The 20,000-nt window shown below is 46.7% G+C and overlaps 3 protein-coding genes across 5 annotated transcripts in view; all 3 read right to left on the bottom strand.

Moving 5' to 3' along the window:
* Positions 1–5,739: 5,739 nt before the first annotated feature.
* kcne4 (potassium voltage-gated channel, Isk-related family, member 4) lies at positions 5,740–7,672 on the bottom strand. The gene is made up of 2 exons (XM_034548756.1): positions 7,569–7,672; positions 5,740–6,983 (listed from the first exon to the last, which is right to left on the bottom strand). Exon 2 carries the CDS (start codon positions 6,915–6,917, stop codon positions 6,381–6,383), a length of 537 nt encoding a protein of 178 aa, XP_034404647.1. The 5' UTR covers positions 6,918–6,983; positions 7,569–7,672; the 3' UTR covers positions 5,740–6,380.
* A 237-nt stretch (positions 7,673–7,909) lies between these two features.
* LOC117741825 (histidine-rich glycoprotein-like) lies at positions 7,910–10,795 on the bottom strand. Its single transcript, XM_034549055.1, has 5 exons — positions 10,676–10,795; positions 8,880–9,023; positions 8,484–8,786; positions 8,221–8,417; positions 7,910–7,937 (listed from the first exon to the last, which is right to left on the bottom strand). The coding sequence occupies exons 1-5, from the start codon at positions 10,793–10,795 to the stop codon at positions 7,910–7,912; spliced, it is 792 nt and encodes a 263-aa protein (XP_034404946.1).
* Positions 9,380–20,000, bottom strand: part of acsl3a (acyl-CoA synthetase long chain family member 3a) — a 25,189-nt gene continuing 14,568 nt past the window's right edge. For all 3 annotated transcript variants that reach the window (XM_034547887.1, XM_034547885.1, XM_034547886.1), the window contains 10 exons: positions 17,444–17,594; positions 16,433–16,556; positions 16,269–16,340; positions 14,000–14,139; positions 13,690–13,862; positions 12,730–12,804; positions 12,180–12,371; positions 11,841–11,955; positions 11,293–11,450; positions 9,380–11,197 (listed from right to left, as the gene is read on the bottom strand). In XM_034547887.1, coding sequence (XP_034403778.1) covers positions 11,040–11,197; positions 11,293–11,450; positions 11,841–11,955; positions 12,180–12,371; positions 12,730–12,804; positions 13,690–13,862; positions 14,000–14,139; positions 16,269–16,340; positions 16,433–16,556; positions 17,444–17,594 — 1,358 coding nt within the window. In that variant the 3' untranslated portion in view covers positions 9,380–11,039. The remainder of the gene's footprint in view (positions 11,198–11,292; positions 11,451–11,840; positions 11,956–12,179; positions 12,372–12,729; positions 12,805–13,689; positions 13,863–13,999; positions 14,140–16,268; positions 16,341–16,432; positions 16,557–17,443; positions 17,595–20,000) is intronic.

Here is a 20,000-nt window from a genome sequence, read left to right as displayed (position 1 = left end):
CATGAAGCATAGACTTCTATACAACAACGAATTTGAGACACAATTAGAAAACTTGTGTTGCAGACTTGAATAAGAATGAGCTGTGAGGCAACGTTGCAGAGGTATCGGGGAAACGTTTGTCTCGGCTATCTGGACTCCATGTGCACTCCACGTGCCGTGGGTGCACCGATTAAAGTACTCATGAATGTCACTCATTAGACTGGTGTGTGTGTTCCGCTGGCAGAAAGCCACGCCCTCTGCCACGCCCTCTGCCACGCCCTCTGGCAGTTGCTTTTGTCCGCCATTAAAGACAAGTTGGGGGCTTTGGTCCAACGAGGTTCCACTGTTCCAATTAAATGGAGGTTCTCTTTAGTTTTTCTTCACTTGGAAAGTGAACTATGACTCTGCTCATTAGTGGTGATCCAAGAAAAAGAAAAAAAGAAACACACAACAAAAACTGTCAGGAAGGAGCAACACCTCCCACTGAATAAAGCCTCACACACACAGACACGCACACGCACACACACACACACACACACACACACACACACACACACACACAGACACAAAGCCATGGCCAAGTATTTTCAGACCTGGGTAAGACGTGCGTCGCCTGACTTGGTGTCACACGTATGACCATGTCCACCCCCCCACCCCCCAGTGTGTCACATGAGTCAGACTCTGAGGGACAGCTCATGCAGTGGGTGACGTGCTATTTCAAGGGAGACACCACATATCTGGTACTTTTAAGAAGTGTTAGTGACAAAAATGTGGAAAAATACGTCAGTATGCCGACGATGTGACCCTTTTCTGAATGTGATGTGACCAGAGTGGACGTCTTTCCTGCCAGAGTGAGGGCTACATGGCTTAATTCAAACATCATTCAAATTATTGTTATTAATATCTCACCCAAATGTCCAACTACATTTATAAATGTGTATAACCAGGGCCTGCAGCAGCAATCTAACAGCCCCAAAAACTACATGTACATAACCTTAGTGACACAAAACCAGAAGTATGCCAAGAAATAGTCTAGAATTGTAACCTTTTTATTTTGTTTATTGATTGAAAGATATAAAGCGAAGTTAACATGTGCTGGAGGGCTGACTCTGTTACCTCTGGAGAGAGGTAGCCCTTTCCCTCTGTTTTCAGTCTCTATGCTAAGCTAAGCTAAATGTCTTTTGCCTGTAGTGATGTACGGTAATTAAAGTCGTATAGAAATGGACGTCTGAACAATCAGCTGAACGAGGCTAAGTCGCTCTGAAGAGTCGGTTGCTAATTATGTGTCACTAAGCGACGCCATCGGTTGCAATGTCAAATATGCACCTAAATATAGAAATATTGATGAAAGCGGCTGCGAGAATCAAAAGCCGGCAGCATCTACTGCATCAGACATGTTTTCTATTGAACCACCTGCAGCTCAAACAATCTCTCTGCACATTAATTGTCTTTTTTAAAATGTATTTATTGAGCATTTTCTGGGAGCCGTTTCCGCCTCCGTGACTCGTGGTGTCGATCCCGACGGAACCGGCAACACATATGCAAATGAGCCTTTGGCTTCCGTTTCCATAGTGACGCTCATTAGGTAAAAAAAAAGGTTGACTTTTGTTTGTTGTGGCGGAAGAAAGAAGAAACAACACACTCTGACAGAGAGACACATTTCAATTTGCGGACAAGCAAACATTTTCAGCCCATTTGCTTCCTATTTTGTTTGTGTTGACCAGTGTGTGTGTGTGTGTGTGTGTGTGTGCGTGAGTGTGTGAGTGTGTGTGGGTGTGTGTGTCATAATGATCCGCTCGGGAGAACAGCGTGTTAAAAAACGAACACGATATAATGAGACGCTTTCGAAGGCCAGACTCTAATACTCTCTGGGGTTAAATCTAAAAAAGGTCAAAGTGGAATTGAGAACTCCAGAGAAAGTTGCCGTTATTTGTCATTTTCTTAATAATAAGCTCATCAGCAAGCGGCCTCGCGCCTCTGGGAACGACTTCTTTCCACCGCTGCGAGCACATGCAGCTGCGTTATTACTCCTGCAAAGAGGCTGCGAGCTCCAGGACAGGGAACAGGATTAAGGGGACGCAGGATTAAGGGGACGCAGGATTAAGGGGACACGAGCTCCCGGACGACGGGAACTAATGGAGCGCTCCTTCTCAAGCCGGGTGAGAAAGGAAAAGGGGGGGAAGTCATTGTGAAGGATTTCAATATGAATTTAAGGAATACGACGTCTCGTTTAACTGCAGCCAAACATAATGAAGGCATCGCGGAGATGTTAGTGATCTGGAGTCTGCAGCGTGGTTTTGTTTCTCATTGTGCAGATTGTCGGAGCGTCCCTTTGATAATAACCGCTCTGAGAGTCTGAGCAGACCGACTGCGTCGCTGTAATTGCATCGATGTCATTTTGCTTGACCCCCCCCCTCCCGAAAGAAGAAAGAGATCTGGTAATTTTTATCCCGGATGCCGGCTCGCACGTCAACCGGCTTTGTGACGTCGGTGGAGAATTATGGATACCGACTGTTTTTGAACAGGAGCGAGAGATATTATTTTAATAACGTCGCAGGAAATAAGTCTGAACCTCAAATATTTTGGTCTCCTCCATCGTCTGAACTCCCTTCATCTCCACTGTGGGGGGTTGTCAGGATGCAACACCTTCTATAACATGTTAATATAAATGAATATAGATGATTCTTTTTTTAATATTGTATAAGTACAGCGTTGAGGTTACATTAATACATTTATTTTGGTCCCGGGACTCCAAAAAAAAGCTGATTATTGAACTCGTTTGACATTTGACGCTCAACGGTTTTAATAATTTAAAGTTGCCAATACAGTTCCTAACTCTGTCTTTTCTGCACTGAGCTGCAAGATGCAATTTTTAAAGGTGTATTATTATTCAGTCAGACGGTCAGACCCCCCGCTGCTGTAAAATGAGCATTTCTTTCTCAACGGGCTCACTACCGCATTTGTCCAGAGGGGGCGCCAGAATCAACACACACTTAAATGAAAAGAGTTTTATGAGGATACAGAAGGGAGGGATCGAAGGGTAGGAAATGGAAACAGGAAGAAGGATGGTGGCTTCGAGGTGACTCATGTCCAGACTCGCTAATGGCCTGAAAGCTGGACGTGGTCCCCCACCACCGACTCCCACGGGGGGAGGGGGACGGGGGACGGGGGGGCGGGGACACTGATGACAAACATCCTGCTTCAGGAGACACTCCAATGCGTCACTTCTGCTTGTTTATTCTCACCCTGCTCACTCTCACTTGTTATTTCTCCTTTCTGTCACACCATCTCTCTCTCTTTCTCTCGCTCTCCCTCTCTCTCTCTCTCTCTCTCTCTCTCTCTCTCCCTCTCTCTCTCAGGACGTGGCAGCTTGCACTGTGTTTTTTTTTCCGGGGTTCCTTGCGGTGCAACTTCCTTGTTGATAATTAATGAAGGGTTCACTGTGTGTTTTTGTTGTGCATGAATTATACAGTGGGGTGTTTATGTTTTGTGTGGAAAATACGAGTTTCGAGCGCTCCAACAAGTCTGTTTTCTGTGCCGAGCTGTCCGGAAGATGAGATCGACAGACAATGTTGAATTCAAATCTCTAAATGAATTTAAATATATACAGCTCATTATACATTTCTCCTCCTTTTGGACTGAATCCATGCGGGAGCAGCCAGTTTGTTTAGAAGTCACGTAATGTGGATTATACAATATATTATGAATACACCAGTATCTGGAAGGTCTGAGGGAGTCAGTACACAGACTATATAAGATATATATATATATATATATATATATATATATATATATATATACATGAACTGTGACGTCACCCATTGGTTTGTGGACTGATGTTTTGGTTGTAGCCCCGCCCCTAAAGCATCCCCTGCTTTATGGTCTGTTTGACTCTAAATGACCATAATTTACTAAATGAACATCACGCTGTATTGAAGAAGACTTGAAACTAGAGATTGAGACCAAAAACTAATGTTTACAATGTTTACTGAGGGAATAAATCAAGAGAAGTAGAGTCATTTATATAGACTTCTATACAACCAAAGGAGTCGCCCCCTGGTGGTCAGGAGAGAGAATGCAGCTTTAACACATGAAGCGTAGACTTCTATACAACCGGAGGAGTCGCCCCCTGGTGGTCAGGAGAGAGAATGCAGCTTTAACACATGAAGCGTAGACTTCTATACAACCAGAGGAGTCGCCCCCTGGTGGTCAGGAGAGAGAATGCAGCTTTAACACATGAAGCGTAGACTTCTATACAACCGGAGGAGTCGCCCCCTGGTGGTCAGGAGAGAGACTGCAGCTTTAACACATGAAGCATAGACTTCTATACAACCAGAGGAGTCGCCCCCTGGTGGTCAGGAGAGAGAATGCAGCTTTAACACATGAAGCATAGACTTCTATACAACCAGAGGAGTCGCCCCCTGGTGGTCAGGAGAGAGAATGCAGCTTTAACACATGAAGCATAGACTTCTATACAACCAGAGGAGTCGCCCCCTGGTGGTCAGGAGAGAGAATGCAGCTTTAACACATGACACATAGACTATTTCTCTGGAGGGTTCTTTCCATAATGCTGTGGTGGATAAGCAGCGCTCTTTAGTCGGCGTACGTTGACGTTGGGGAGTCGACCCCTGCGATTACATCGCAGCCCTTCTAGCGGATGCAGCCTGCGTCATTGTGACTCGATACCGGACCCATCTAAAAAAAAAAAGTGTCACCTTTAGTCAGACAAATGGAGTCCAGGTGGAAAAATCCAGAAGGTACTAAGAATAAATAAGGATAATGACTTTCGAAGTAAAAACACCTGAGACAATGAAGCTGATTTCCTGCCAGCTGTTGATGCTGAAAGATGCTCAAGAGTCCTTTCAGGTGACACAGGTCTGCAAAACGGTGCTACATTAAAAATGCCTTCATGAAGGAGAAGGATCAAAAAAATCCATTCACACACACACACACACACACACACTCACACAACCAACACCTGGCCGGCTGCTGACGCCTTTGGGCCTATGGAGGCTATTACACTGTCAATAGATGCACGTCATAGAATCCATATATTCCCTTCTGGACGTTATTGTTGTCGGTGTGGCGAGCTTCATTGCAGTGAGTTGTGGGACTGCGAGCCTGCAGCGTGTGTGTGTGTGTGTGTGTGTGTGTGTGTGTGTGTGTGCGTGTTGAGAGAACACACAACAGAGCGTTGGCTTCACACCTGAAGCTGAATCCTGGCATCTTTCCCTGTTTTGTTTTGCATCTAAAGAGGGAGAGAAGCCCCAGTGATTGTCTTCTATGTCAGTCAACATGAGCGGATACAGTCTGATGGGTCTTTAAATGGAGTCCACGGTCCCCTTTAGGGGGTCTCTTGCATACACATAACTCCCCCCACACGTATACATTAATACTAATGAATTAAAATAACATCTTTGTTCGGTTTCAGGCTCCTTAATGGCCACTAAAAGGTCGGAGCTGCGTCAGTTGAAATGCTACAAAATAAAAGCTTATTGAGACACGTTTATCCCTGGATATGAGCAACCCAAAAAAAAAAGAGATTTTCTGGTTCTCTTGTGAAACTGATTGAGTTATTATCTGCGTTATTCTAATGAAGGTCACGTCTAAAAATAACATGACGATGATAACAGAGAACACCTCTTTCTGTGTTGCCTCATCTCCCTTTCACCCGCTGCAGGAGCGCCCTCCACTGGTGGGTTAAGGATCAACAAAAAGAAAATAAAGGCTCATATCAATTCATTTTTATTTTATTTTCAGAAACACTGCAAAAGAGAAGAAGACTCAAATCAAGCCAAAACAGCATAAAAACAATACGCACAGTGCAAACCTATCAAATCCATCACGGAGCTACACGACACACACACACTTCTTATAGAGTCTCGACCAATCCTTCAAGTGGGTTCCAGGTACGTTTCAATACTCAAAACCGTGTTGGCGAGAGCGAGTCAAGTTCAGTCCACCCCCCCCCCCCCCCCCCTCTCCGTCAGCCCCCTGCAGGGTGAGTCATCAGCAGAAAGCAAAGGGAGGGGTCTCCACCAAGCCAATAAGAATAATAGTAGACAATGTTGCTTTATAATATCATATTGTAGTATTTAGTTTGCTTTTTAGACACATTTGGATGTTCCAGCAGCTATAAGTGTGTGCGTGTCACATTTAGAATCAGTTCAGACACTTTCAAAATAAAACGCCCCCTCCACCTATCAGTACTCTCTACGTCATACTGGTTTGACTGGTCCCTTTCATGGATATCATATTTTTTATGGCAAACTGCTGGTTTACTGGTGATTGGACTGTCTGCTCCACCTGGGTTCCTCCGCAGGTGGTGTTTCTCCTCTTGGGCCATGGAGGGTCACACACACACACACACACACACACACACGTTGCCTTTTTCTTAGAGTTCATCCTGAATCGTCCACGCCGTTTCCGGCCCCTCCCTTCGCGTCCGCCGCGCCGACGTCCGACTCCTCCTCCTCGATGGCGAAGCGCGTGTCCGCGGACGAGCACAGCGAGCTGACGCTGCTCTGCTCCGCGCACAGCGCGCACGCCAGCGGGGACGGCAGCGCGCTCGCGCAGTGGAGCTGCCCGAACTGGTTGCCGTGGTTACCGCAGAAGGGCAGGGACAGCTGCACCGCGCGCAGCTCCGAGACGGCGGCCGGGAAGGTGAGGCTGTGTTTCTTGGGCGGCAGCGCGCCCCACTCCCGCTGCTCCTCCTCGTGCACGAGGCGCGTGAACACGTTGGTCCTCCTCTCCTCTCGCCGCTTGGAGCGCAGGTAGCCCAGCATGATGCCGCAGAGGAAGACTCCGTAGAAGGACATGACGATGAGGATGTACAGGTACGCGTTCCCGTCGCCTTTGTCCGCCTGGGAGCGCGCGGTGCTCTGCGTGTGCAGGAAGAGCCGTTTGGGGGACGCGGTGGAGTTTTCCAGGTGCTCCATTCTTCTTCTTCTTCTTCTTCTTCTTCTTCTTCAGTGGAGCTCACGTGGAGGATCTAGAAAAGTGCGCTGAAAAAAAAGATACAGAAGTACATCCATAAATATGTGGATTTATATATGCGGTTCCCGTTACGCACGCGTTACGCACGCGTTACGCACGAGGACTCGGTTCCCAGGGAAAGAGGTTCGCTGTGCAAGTAATTGCAAAGTGATGAAAAACTTTTTTTTATACACCCGCAACTATTAAAATATGGACAAACATGTTTAAAACCTCTTTATTTGGATCTGATGATGACGTTTTACCACATGGGCAAAAAGTTGAGTAGCTTCACTTAATGCATGATAAAAAAAAGAAGTAGAAATCAATGCTTCACTTGCAAAGGACATTCAGTGCATCCAGCTTACTGTTTATTACATTTAAAACAAAGCAACTTTAAAGTATACAAGTCTTACATTTCCATCAGAACACTACAAAATCAAATCTTTCAGCTTTTTTAAAAAAGTTTTGCACATACATTTTGATTTGTACTTTTTGCATCGAAATGTACAAATCGTTTATAAAAAGTTGCCAAAAGTCAACACGAAAAAATGGAGTTTACATTAAAACAAACAAACAAACATCGTATAAACAATAATCATAAGCTGTGGACTCACCGAGCTGACGCGTCTCACGTGAACCTTCCGCTCTTCTGGAGTTTTCGGCAGCTCCGCTTCACGCGTGACGTTATTTATACTGAGACCTCGCGGTGTCACGAGTCACATGACGGGGACTGGGTTGTAAGATGAGCCACCGAGACTACGGAAGCCCCGGAGGGACAGTTGAAGAAGAAGAAGAAGAAACTATGAGCATCTTCCAACATTCTCCGACTTACTTACTCAGCGAGGGGGATGGGATGGAAAAATACATTCGAGGAGAACGGTTTAGAAAGTGGAGATGAAAAGAGACTCCGTACACACTCTCCATCAGAGTGTCGAGCTCCTGCAGCATCCTCACCTCACCGCACCGTTCCCTCGCCCCCGAACCTGGAGCCGTGTGACCGGCAGCGTGTGATCGGTGGGCGGGACGGGCACCATCGTTCCATGACATCATTTTACCAAAAGTCCGATGGCACATTTATGGTCTGTGTCATTCCAACAAGTCAAAGTCCTGCATTCAGAATCCCACTTTGGTAAACATGCACAGGTGTTATGGGTAGAATGGACTCAAAGCTACGACGAGGAACCTTTATTTGGGGTTGTGCTCGGACTGAGGCGCCCGGGCTCCTCGTGCTCCTCGTGCTCATCGTGCTCCTCGTGCTCCGCGTGCTCCTCGTGCTCCTCGTGCTCATCGTGCTCATCGTGCTCCTCGTGCTCCGCGTGCACCTCGTGCTCCTCGTGCTCCTCGTGCTCATCGTGCTCCGCGTGCTCCTCGTGCTCATCGTGCTCATCGTGCTCCTCGTGCTCATCGTGCTCATCGTGCTCCTCGTGCTCCGCGTGCTCCGCGTGCTCCTCGTGCTCATCGTGCTACGCGTGCACCTCGTGCTCCTCGTGCTCATCGTGCTCATCGTGCTCATCGTGCTCATCGTGCACCTCGTGCTCATCGTGCACCTCGTGCTCCGCGTGCTCATCGTGCTCCTCGTGCTCATCGTGCACCTCGTGCTCATCGTGCTCATCGTGCTCCTCGTGCTCATCGTGCTCCTCGTGCTCATCGTGCTCATCGTGCACCTCGTGCTCATCGTGCACCTCGTGCTCCGCGTGCTCCTCGTGCTCCTCGTGCTCATCGTGCTCATCGTGCTCCTCGTGCACCTCGTGCTCCGCGTGCTCATCGTGCTCCTCGTGCACCTCGTGCTCCTCGTGCTCATCGTGCTCATCGTGCTCCTCGTGCTCCTCGTGCTCCTCGTGCTCCTCGTGCTCATCGTGCTCCTCGTGCTCCTCGTGCTCCTCGTGCTCATCGTGCTCATCGTGCTCCTCGTGCTCATCGTGCACCTCGTGCTCCGCGTGCTCCTCGTGCTCATCGTGCTCATCGTGCTCCTCGTGCTCATCGTGCACCTCGTGCACCTCGTGCTCCGCGTGCTCCTCGTGCTCCTCGTGCTCGGTCTGTAGCAACGTCAATGCAAAATCTCCTGTAAGCTTAAAAAGTAAACGGTCATTTTTAACCGTCAAATAAACGTGATGGAGTAAAGAACCAAATATCTCTGTTGTATGTTTAATAAAAACACAAAACGTTATGTATCTACTAACATATTGCAAATGCACTGAAAACAAAACATCATCTCTTTTTCAATAAATCAAATCTTTTACAAAAGTGTTTTTAAAAAAAAATAAAACAGCGCATCTTTAGTAACATGAACAGATAATTGAATCCTGCAAATAACTCCGTGATGCTCATTTACCTGCTCGGACCGCACCAAGTAAAAGTATTCACTAAAAGTATACCCTTTCAAAATAAAAGCTCAACCAGAGTCCAAAGAGTCATTTCAAAGGCGGTCGTTTTGGTGGTTTTATTGATGTTTATAGCACACATTTCACTGTTCGTGATTCCTACAGTGATTACATTTTTATTTTAAAAGTTTTTTGAATTACTTTCTTTTAGGAACGTGATCTCCAAATGACGGATTTAATTTGAAGGTCACTGGTAAGAATCAGTGTGACACGAAGGCTTGAATTTGATTAGCTTCCAACCACTCGTCTCTATTTGTGTTTACAACTGTTCACACATAAAAACACGTCATCAAACGTCTGAAACAATGAATACAAAAGAACCACAGCGCTTTTTAAACTTTCAATAATTCAATGTATAAGACGGTAAATGCATTGCTCTGAGAAACAATAGAACACTCCCTCCCGCACGTCGACCACACACACACACAATCTTTATTGACTTTGTTTTCGGGTCATTTTTTTCTCCAAAAAGGCAAATCACAAATAAATAGTAGGATGCACTTATGTTACAAGGCCTGGGAGGGAGCTCCGAGGAACAGGTCGCCATGACGAAGCTGGAGTTAAAATAGTCTGTTTCCTCTGCTGATCGCAGCTCCACACACACACACACACACACACACACACACACACACACACACACACACACGACTCAGGATCACAAGAGAAGGCAACAGGTGTCACACGGTGAGGAATGATGGCCGCCGCGTACAGAACTTGGGACGAGTCACACACAAAAAAAAAACAGCGCCCTCAAGCCGTCGGCGTCGGTGCTGCAGAGTCAAAGTGCGCTCGTTTATTCCCACCCACGCACGCGCATCGGGAGCGCTTCATTTACGGCGCCGCGTGTAATCAAAACGGCCTTATTTGGACTGACGTGATCCGTTCTCGTGTTGCGCAACAATTTATCAACCGTGACAATGATTACAGTCATTTCATCTGTAAAACAAGCACGTGTGCAGTTTTACTTTTTTTGCACATTAAATATAGATATATATACTCCACTAGAGTAAACAACAGTGCATCTAGATGCCATCTGTCATTTAAAAAAAAAAAAAGGGACAACGACCTTATCGTTGATGATATAAAGATAAAAAATTGTTAGACCACGATATGACCTCGGCATTATTATTATTATTACTATTATTATTTTTAACCGACCTGCTCTCATTTGCCCTCGAATGACTTTGTGCTTTTGGTATCAAGATGTGCCGACGACGGGGAGAGAAGCCCCACGACCGCGAGAGTCAAAGTCCCTCCTGGGAGGGTGAAGGGGGAGGCAAAATAAACTCAAAACATGTGGAAACAAAAAGAAAAAAAGAAGAAGAAACAAAAGACTTGACCGTCTCCTGGCCCGCAGGAGGACGGAGCGCCGAGAGCTTCACGCGAAGGGAACGAGCTAAAGGAAAGATGTCCGCCCCGACACTCAGGGAGAGTTCAACAGGCAACGTCAGCTGTTTCATAACTCACATCTGGCACAATAAAGAGGTCGTACACCTGGGTCAGAGGAGAACAATCAAAAGGACGGGGGGGGCACAGATGCCTTTGTTTAGTTCCCAATTCCAGAACTTTAAGGAAACGACACTTTAAGCTTCGTTCTGTTAGGATTCATAACAGATTCGGGTCTCTTGTGTTCATGGGGGGGATTCATGGTGTGGGGGGGGAGTGTTCAGAGCCCTGGTCCGCGCTTCGATCGCCCTCGTCGGGTCACTTCCCGCCGTACATCCTCTCGATGTCGTCCTGGTAGCGCGTCTTCAGCTCTTTGCGCTTGAGCTTGAACGCGTCGGTCACTAACCCCGTCTCCGGGGTCCACGGGTCCGGGCTCAGGCAGATCTTGCGAGGGGTCTCGAAGCGCTCCAGCTGGACTGCGACAGAAGAGGACGAAGCATTTTTCTACTTGACACCCGTAAAAAAAAAAAAAAACTCTCCTTTGACCTTTGACCCCCCCCCCTCCTCTCACCTGCCAGGGCGGTCTCGGTGATGACCTTGAGGACCAGCTCCTCCATGGCTTTACTGCCGCACAGCTCCTCGCACGGGCCTCGGATGCCGTACTGGCCGGCCAGAGCCAGCAGCTGCTTCTGATTGGGCACCACGAAGCCAATCACGTAGGTCTCGTCGCTGCAGAGCGGGACGACAAGAGGGCGGTCGTCAACATGAAAGAAGCTTTTTACATTCAGTGTTTTTAACAAACACGTTGAATCTAATTTTCCTGCCTCGTAAAAAAACATTTGCAACGCTGATCTTTATTAAAAAAATCTTTAAATCTGCATTGTTTACGTGTAAGTGCCAAAAACTGCAGTTCCTCGAATGGCCACTTGAGGCTGGATCCAAAAAGGGGAGTCAATCCCCATTGGACTGTAAACAGGAAGTGGACGTCACCCGTTGGTTCGTGGACTGAAGCATCTTGGGTTTTTTTTGCAAACCGATGAACAGAGGTGACCATCTAAACATTGAACTCACTTCCTAACGTGTGCGCTCGCAGACACACAAACACACACACACACACACCTGTTGGCGTAGGCACAGATGTTGTCGACCAGAGGGCAGTTCTTCAACATGGACTCCACCTTCCCCAGAGAGACGTACTCGCCTGCCTGCAGCTTCACCAAGTCCTTCTTACGATCTGGAAAACACAGCAGGTCATCGTCTGCAAAAGGGCACGTTTTCCACTGAGCTGTGTGCATGTCTGACCAGCGTCGTCTAGGTAACGGAGGACATTTTTGGTGAGTGAGGCCCAACCTGGTTTGCTGAAAGGCTTCATGATGGATGGAAGATGTCATAATGTTTATGTAGTACCCTCAAGTGGTGACCTGCATCTATAGAACCGACTGTACGTCCTCCCCTCACCGATTATCTTGAGGCACCCGTCGGCGTGAAACTCTCCGACGTCTCCGGTGCAGAACCACCTCTGGCCGCTCTCGTCGGCGAAGAAGTCCTCCTGGTTCCTCGCCTCGTTCTTGTAGTACCCCATGGTGACGTTGGGTCCGCCGATCAGGATCTCGCCCCTCGGATGCGGCTTATCGGTTTTACGGTAACCGCCTGTAAAAACGTGCGGATTGCAAAAAAAAGAAAAAAGAAAATACAATAAATGAAAGAAAAATGCTAAATTCTGCCAGGAAAAAATAGTTTATTTCCAAATAATATTTCTGCTCTGCAAGCAAAGCGATAAACTCGACTTGATAAGTATCAAGATTTTAACGAGAGGGGGGGGGAATAAAAAATTTGTTATGATCCTTCACGGAAAAAACATAAAAAGATGGAGGTCGTTGGGGGAGTGGAAGGAAAGGAAGTGTGCTTTTTTCCTTACAAGGATCGGTCTCGCTGAATGATTAACGGTGGATTGATTGTGTGTGTGTGTGTGTGTGTGTGTGTGTGTGTGTGTGTGTGTCACACTCACCCTCCAACCAGTCTTTGAGTTTGATCTCACAGCAGACCAGCGGCCCTCCCACTCTCCCGGTGCTGTAATCCCACACTAAGAACAGACCAAACACACACACACACACACACACACGTGGTCAGAAAGCACGCTGGCATCGTCGGCACGGATATTCATCGTCGTGGCAACGTGCGAACCTCACTCGTTCCTCCCCCCCCACTCGCCACGGAAACCACCATCCCAAATGAGCGTCCACGAAACACGGAAATTTGTCGTCAATGAAAGCGAATAGATAACCGATTATTGCGGAAAAACTTTTACCCAAATTATTAAGAGGGAGGACATTTTTATCCCCGTTTATGAATTAGGAACGTCTACACATTAGTATTTATTTTACAGAAACACTTCCCAACAGGCTAAACACGTTGCGCTAACTGGGCACGATGATTTGTTGCTAATGTTGATTTTTTTTCCCCCAAACCACCGTCTTTAGTTAATATTAACGACAAACCTACGCACAATACTGCTCATCGACTCATCATTTCTTGCTTTCATCTCTTTTTGCATGTGCAACTTTTTCCAGAATTATTCTTTTGGAGCTAATTACTACTTTTAATTTGCTCTAATTTGAATTTGCTGTACTATAATTCTTATTTATTCTCATTATTCCTATTTCTAGGGGCTGCACGGTGGTATAGAGGCTGGCACTCACAAGAGGGCCGCCCCGGGTTGGACCCCCGATCCCGGGTTGGACCCCCGATCCCGGGTTGGACCCCCCGATCCCGGGCTTCCTCCATGCAGCTTATGTTAATTGGAGGTGTGAAGGTGAGCGCGAATGGTTGTCTGTCTCTGTGTGTGTGTGTGTGTGCGCCCGTCGATAAACCGGCCGACCCGTCCACGGGCGTAACCTTTCCCAATGTCCGCCGGGATCGGAATGGTCTGCCCCCCCCGTTTCTTTTTCTCTAAACCCGGGAGGCGTACTTTCACTGATGGTGCCGGCTCCGCAGGTCTCCGTCAGGCCGTAGCCCTGAGCCACCGGGCAGCAGAAACACACGTTCATGAAGCGCTGCGTGGCGGCGGAGAGCGGCGCTCCGCCCGACAACAGCACCCGCGTCCGGCCGCCCAGCAGAGAGCGCACTTTCCCGAACACCAGCCTGGACCGGACGGAAACACAGAAAAGGAGCGGAGAGAGTAACCCGAGAGCAGCACACACACTCACACACACACACACGCACGCGCACACACACACTCACACACACACACACGCACACGCACACACACACACACACACCTGTCGCATAGAGGCGTGCTGTTTCCTTTGGCGAGCTGCTCCAGTTTGTAGTTGTATGCCAGTGTGAAGAGCGTCCGCTGGACACAGTTCATCTCCTCCACCTTGGTCATCACGTTCTTGTAGATGCGATCCATGATCTCCTGGAACCAGGGCGGGGGTGGGTGGGGTGGGGTGGGGGGGTTGGGGGGGGGGGGGGTTATAGGAGACTCAATGCACAAGTAAGAGGAACAAGCAGAGTTGGTATTATAAACACTGAGAGGAGCAGATAAGATGGAGATGCAGAGAAGGACATGGCTGAAAAGGGATCGCTCTTGCAGCTCCTAATATGGGGCCCGGCCAGAGCTCGAGCACCTTAAGGTGCTGAACAGCCAGATGGAACCAAAGCACTCAGACAGCTATTCTTGTGTGAAGACATTTGGAATATCTTTCATATTTCTGGCTTGTTTTTTTCCCCGTATATTTCTCTTTTTATTGGAAAGGGGTTAAAAAAATATATCTATATATAAATGCGACATTTTCCTATGATCACAATCACCAAATGTTTATGAGGGCTCGTTAAAAAAAAAGAAGAAAAGAACAGAACAACTTTTCTCTGGGACGATGTGCTCTTCTGTCTGGTTACATAACACCAAGAAAGTGACCCCGAAAACCAGAGCAAGAGGGAATCCACCAGGCTCAGGTCCATTGTTCGGTGTGTGAATGGAACAATATAGTTAGTGCACGTGGACAGAACACACTCGGCAAACAATTACAACGTGTGAAATAATTGAAAAAAAAAGGTTGAAATTGCATTATTTGCCTTTTGCAAGGAGGAAAAAAAAACCCACAAAAATTCCTTAAAGGGGACATATGTATATTTACTTTAGAATAAAGTGAGTTTATGTGAGTGAATTAAGTGATTTGTGTATTTGGCTTGGATTTATTAGTCTGGAATAAACTGGATGGGTGAACTGGTGCAACCACGACTTCAACTAAATGAATAACTAAATGATGCTGTTAGGGTCTCGAGCGGCGCCGTTTGTAACAATACATTCAAAACGTCATTTCAGATGCAGTTTCTTTTTTGGTTTCTTGGCGAGGACACACACAAAAAACAGCTGGTTCTTGTGTGTGTGTGTGTGTGTGTGTTTGTGTGTGTGTGTGTGTGTGTTTTGTGGGTAAAGCAGTGAGAGAGGAAGTCGATTCATGCAGCAGCCCGTTGTCATATCACAGCAAACAATTTGTGTGCGTGTGCGTGTGCGTGTGTGTGTGTGTGTGTGTGTGTCGTGGGGATAACCACATGGGGCTTTCTCACGTTCTGTTTACAGCTGTGAATGGTTCCAGACACTGGGGCCCTCTGCCCTTTACACTACGACCACTGGGAGATGGGGGGGCTGGGGGGTTATGGGTGGGTGTGGGGGGGGGGGGGGGGGGGCTCATGATGTGAGAGAGAAGGGGGGAGAACGAGTCGGCCTACATTTAAACCAACGAGATCAACGGGATTATAATATATAGTCGGGGGTTTATTTCTTATTTCTTCAAGGCGGAAGTTAAAGTTGCGTCATCCCTTTGTTGTATTAAAAAAGTTGCGTCTCTCACACACTCGACTTTTGAGTTAATGCGCTTTAAAAAAAACACACAAAAAAGCTTTTTTTTCACTGGGGCTAAACATGAGGTGGATGAGAGCCGTGGGACTCAATCAAAGGTTTGAGAGAAAAAAACACACACACAGCTGAAAGATAGTAAAACGTATCGTAGAGCTGATGGAATAATATAATAATAAAATAATAAATCTCTGTAAGGAAAAGGGGGACACAAAATAATGACGCAAGTGGCGTTACTTAAGTACGGAAGTTAAGTGACCATCAAGGCGTGGACGGGTCAACCCCGTGTGGGTTTGTGTGCTCTTTATACTCCCTGGTTCATAAGAATCGATCGATTGAATTGACTTTGTGGAATATTACATGCACATTCGATTGTAAACCTCCAAAAGCAAGTCTTGGAATGGATTAATAAGCCATTTTAGCCCCTCTAACATCGCGCGGTCGACGAAGAGCAGGAATAGTTGACGGTATGTACCGCACGTCACCGCCAGTCCAGAGGCAGATCCAACAGGTCCAGGCCTGCTGGACTCTGTCACTGCCTTCCTCCCGCAGCTGGAATCCGAAAGAACCGCTGCCAAAAAAAGACTCAGCGAGCGATGCGCCGTAAAGGTTTTGTCCCCCCCACACACACCCCCCCGGCTTCTCAAAAACACCACAAAGTGTTGAGGGGGTCCGTCTCCACGTACCGGCACAGCCGCCATCAGAGTGGGCCGCAGGGCGCTGGTGTCTCCTTTGCTTCCTTTCTTGATCTTTGTTGACTTCAAGAGGGGAAAAGAAGAAGCGCGATAAATCAATAAATCTGGTTGCAACACATCTTCTTTTTTTTCTTATTTTTCTGGTCTCGCGTTACCTGGTCGGCGAGAGTCTGAGGCGACGAGTAGCCGATCCTGCAGCCGTGAGAGACGCACACCAGCTCGGCGCTGAGCTCCAGCACGTGGGCGAGAGGCAGGTAGCCGATGTAGGTGTCCTCCTCGCTGCGAACACACGGCGCGCACTCGCGTAGTTATTGTAATATTTAGAAGGGACGTGCAATCAGAAAAGATGATGTGCACAAAACAGGGGCCATCTTTTTCCTTTTACTTGGACTTCTGGAAACACAATTTCCTTATTTTTCCTTTCTTTTTTAAAAATATCTTATGGATATTTCATATTATGTTTGAAATGTATGTAAAAAGATTTTAAGATTATGTAGGTGGAGGCTTCAAATAAGCCCAGTTGGCTTTTTGCCTCTTCCTGCACGGTGATATTCATTTATCTCTATTGTGTTTGTTTATTTTTTTTTAATTATATTGCTTGAATTGTGCAAATAAATGAACCTAAACCTCTAAAAAAATCCTCAAAATTCTCAAGAGTCACAGTAGAAGTGTGTGCAAATTGACTGTTCGCTAAGTCCCGCCCCCTCCAAGGATCCATTCCGTCATATTTCTTGATATATTACACGTCTTGTCCGTAACCCCCTCTAACCTCCATCTTTCTCCCCTTGACTCCCATCCTCCCGTGTTTCTTCCTCCCCTCACACTCCCCCTTCCCCTCTGCACTTCCTCCACTCGCTCCCCCGAGGAGAAAAGGGTCACTCTTTGTTTGTAACGTCAACATTTCGTGTTGCGTGATCGCACTACGGCGGCTCTCATACTCGAGACGTTAGCCCGGAAGAGCATTCGCAGCGTCGTCATCATCTCGACCTCGAAGGCCGACGGGCAAAGAGCCAGAGACGGCGGCGGCCATTAGTCAGAGAGCGGAGAGGAGGAAGTTCCTGTCCTCAGCTCGTCTCTTCTTCACACACTGAGCTGAGGATATATATATATATATTTACTATTTACTATGCTGGTAAGGGTGTACGGTGTGGATGTGTGCGGCCTACCTCAGGTTGGGTATCCGCTCCGCCATGCCCGTGATGCCAGCGATGATGTTGCCGTGGGAGATCACGACGCCCTTCGGGATGCCCGTGGAGCCGCTGGTGTACATGATGACGGCGATGTCCGACGGCAGCGGCCGCTTACGCTCGCGTGACGCTGCGACGCGAGAAACACACTTGCAAACTTTTGACAATCAAACGCTTGAAACTATTTTTTAAAATAGTAGCAACAACACTGGAAACGAGGACGATCTTGATTGAGAAATAAATATGTCAAAAAGCACACGATGTTTAGCCACGTGCATCTTTGCATGGACGGGAAAAAACAACCCTCAAAACAAATTGCTCCCAAATGTAAACCATTAGACGGAAAACAAAAACAAATAAAATCATATTCAAAAAAACGATAATAAACATAAACTAAACATTTTTAAATGATCTCTGCCCAGTTCTGCTTTCCATTAAAAAACTTAATGTGGCCAAACCACCTCTCCTCTCTCTCCTCGTCTTCCTCCGACTCCCTTCATCATATCAGGACTTTGAACTGTGTACATTATCTTCTGTTGATCCAGTTCTGGCTGTCAGCTTAGTTTTGTTTACTCTGGACTTCCTCTCTCGTCTCGGAGGCCCACATATCATTTTCGATATGGCATCCAAGCATGTTCTCTTCAAGTACCATAATAGTATACGTGTGATTCCTCGGTTGATACTAAAAAGGTGGTAAATGCGGCAATTTATGACGTTTCACTCGGTTTCGGAAAGGTTAAAAAAATGTTCAAGCGGCGTGTGAAGTCATGGGTAGTTTAAATGTTAGTCGTTAGGAAGGTAACTTACTTTTATTAAAAAAATTGGCCAAAGCCTCTCATTATGAGCCACGAATGAAACTTTTATGGATTACGAGTCGCACTTGAAAGCAGCGGTAGCGAGTTTGAGAAAGTTATGTTTACAACGAGCGGTAGCTAGCCAGCTAGCTAACTAGCTAGCTAGCATGTTGCCGTTAAGGCCAAATCAGACAGTAAATTAATACTTTTATAAAAAGTCGTCCAAAGCGTCTCATTATGAGGCACGTAGCTGGCTAGCCAGCTAGCTAGCTAACATGTAGGCGTTAGGGCAATACAGCCGAACACATTATATTACTGTTACGTGCAGCAATATTGAGTCGTAAAGCCCAATGTGATGAATTATTATATTATTATATTCCCGTTTACTCTTATGGTTTCCTTGTTTGATTGCGGATATCTTATGGAAAGGTGTCGTTCTTGGTGGATTTCAATCCCCACACCCTCATACGCTCACCTCCATAATGGAATAACACAACCCAAAATATTCAACTCTAAAGTCGCAGTTCTGTGAATTCCAGTAGTGACAGTAAAGAAATACCCTGTCCTCGTTACAAAGGAACGTGGGAATCCATGGGACTGATACCAACCCCCATCCCCTCTAGAAAAAACCCACTGTGACCACCAAAACCAGTTGGTGGTTAGCTCGGCACTTCATCCCTCTGAGTTCTGCATTAACAAAAAACAGAACTAGGACGTCTGGCCGCAGAACCCCCCTCCACCCCAAAAACAACCAAAACAGAGGATGAAGGGCGTCAGTAAATCACGTCGCAGTCACAAGGGGAGGGCCTCTCTTCTTCCTCTTCCCCCTCGCTCGGATACGAGGTATGTAGGAGTGTGCGCTCTGAGAGTCCATGTCATGTGAAGTTAACGGGGCTGTGTATAAACATGACCCTCCCCGATATCCCAGAGCGCCATCCTCCCTTCAAACCTACTTCCTTCCCTCTTTATCTGCACACATGACGCTACCAGCCTCTCTTGTTTAGAGGTCACTCGGTTCAAGGGGCCTCAATAAAGAAAGGGCGAAGAGTGGGCGACGACCTCTCCCTCATCCGTCCAATCCACTCGCTGAACGAGCGTCGTATCGACCTTAATCTGACACAGATGTGAGCGCTTCCTCATTCACATGACCTAATGGGACTGATACCAATCCGCCCCCGAGAAAAGAAAAACCACCATGACCATCCCATAAAGAGAGGGACTACCAGTTATTAAACTCTAAGCTACTGTATAAAGGCCCGTCTTCAAAAAACTGTTCATTGATTTTTGAAAAGTTGACGGTTTATTTTCAAGCTTTTTTCAAATATGCAAAACGGTGTCCCACAGGGGTCCATGCTGGGTCCTATTTTATTTGACAATCCACATCCATAATCTTTGTTGCAATGTTATTAAAATGAATTAACGTAGAGTTCCGCCTCATCCTTAGCGATCTGCTTTTAATGTTTTTCAGAGTAATCTGTAAATAATGATGTGAGTCACGCCTTATAAATACTTTTAAACGTCATATGGAGTGCGTTACAAATAAAACGGTGAAATTAGGTTTCTGTTTATTTCTTTAGCTGAATTAAAGCGGCTCCTCTATCAGCGATCGATTATGATTATATTTTATATGTGCAGGAAAGTTTATCCTCACGCTGAGTTACAATTTGTCTCTGATGTGTTCAAATGAACTGGTGTAAAAAACGGATTAATGATACTCGTCCAGTCACAATTATTATTATTTT

The sequence above is a fragment of the Cyclopterus lumpus genome, chromosome 13 (assembly GCF_009769545.1).
Source record: "Cyclopterus lumpus isolate fCycLum1 chromosome 13, fCycLum1.pri, whole genome shotgun sequence".
NCBI classification, from domain to species: domain Eukaryota; kingdom Metazoa; phylum Chordata; class Actinopteri; order Perciformes; family Cyclopteridae; genus Cyclopterus; species Cyclopterus lumpus.
This window is presented reverse-complemented; position numbering and strand designations above follow the sequence as displayed.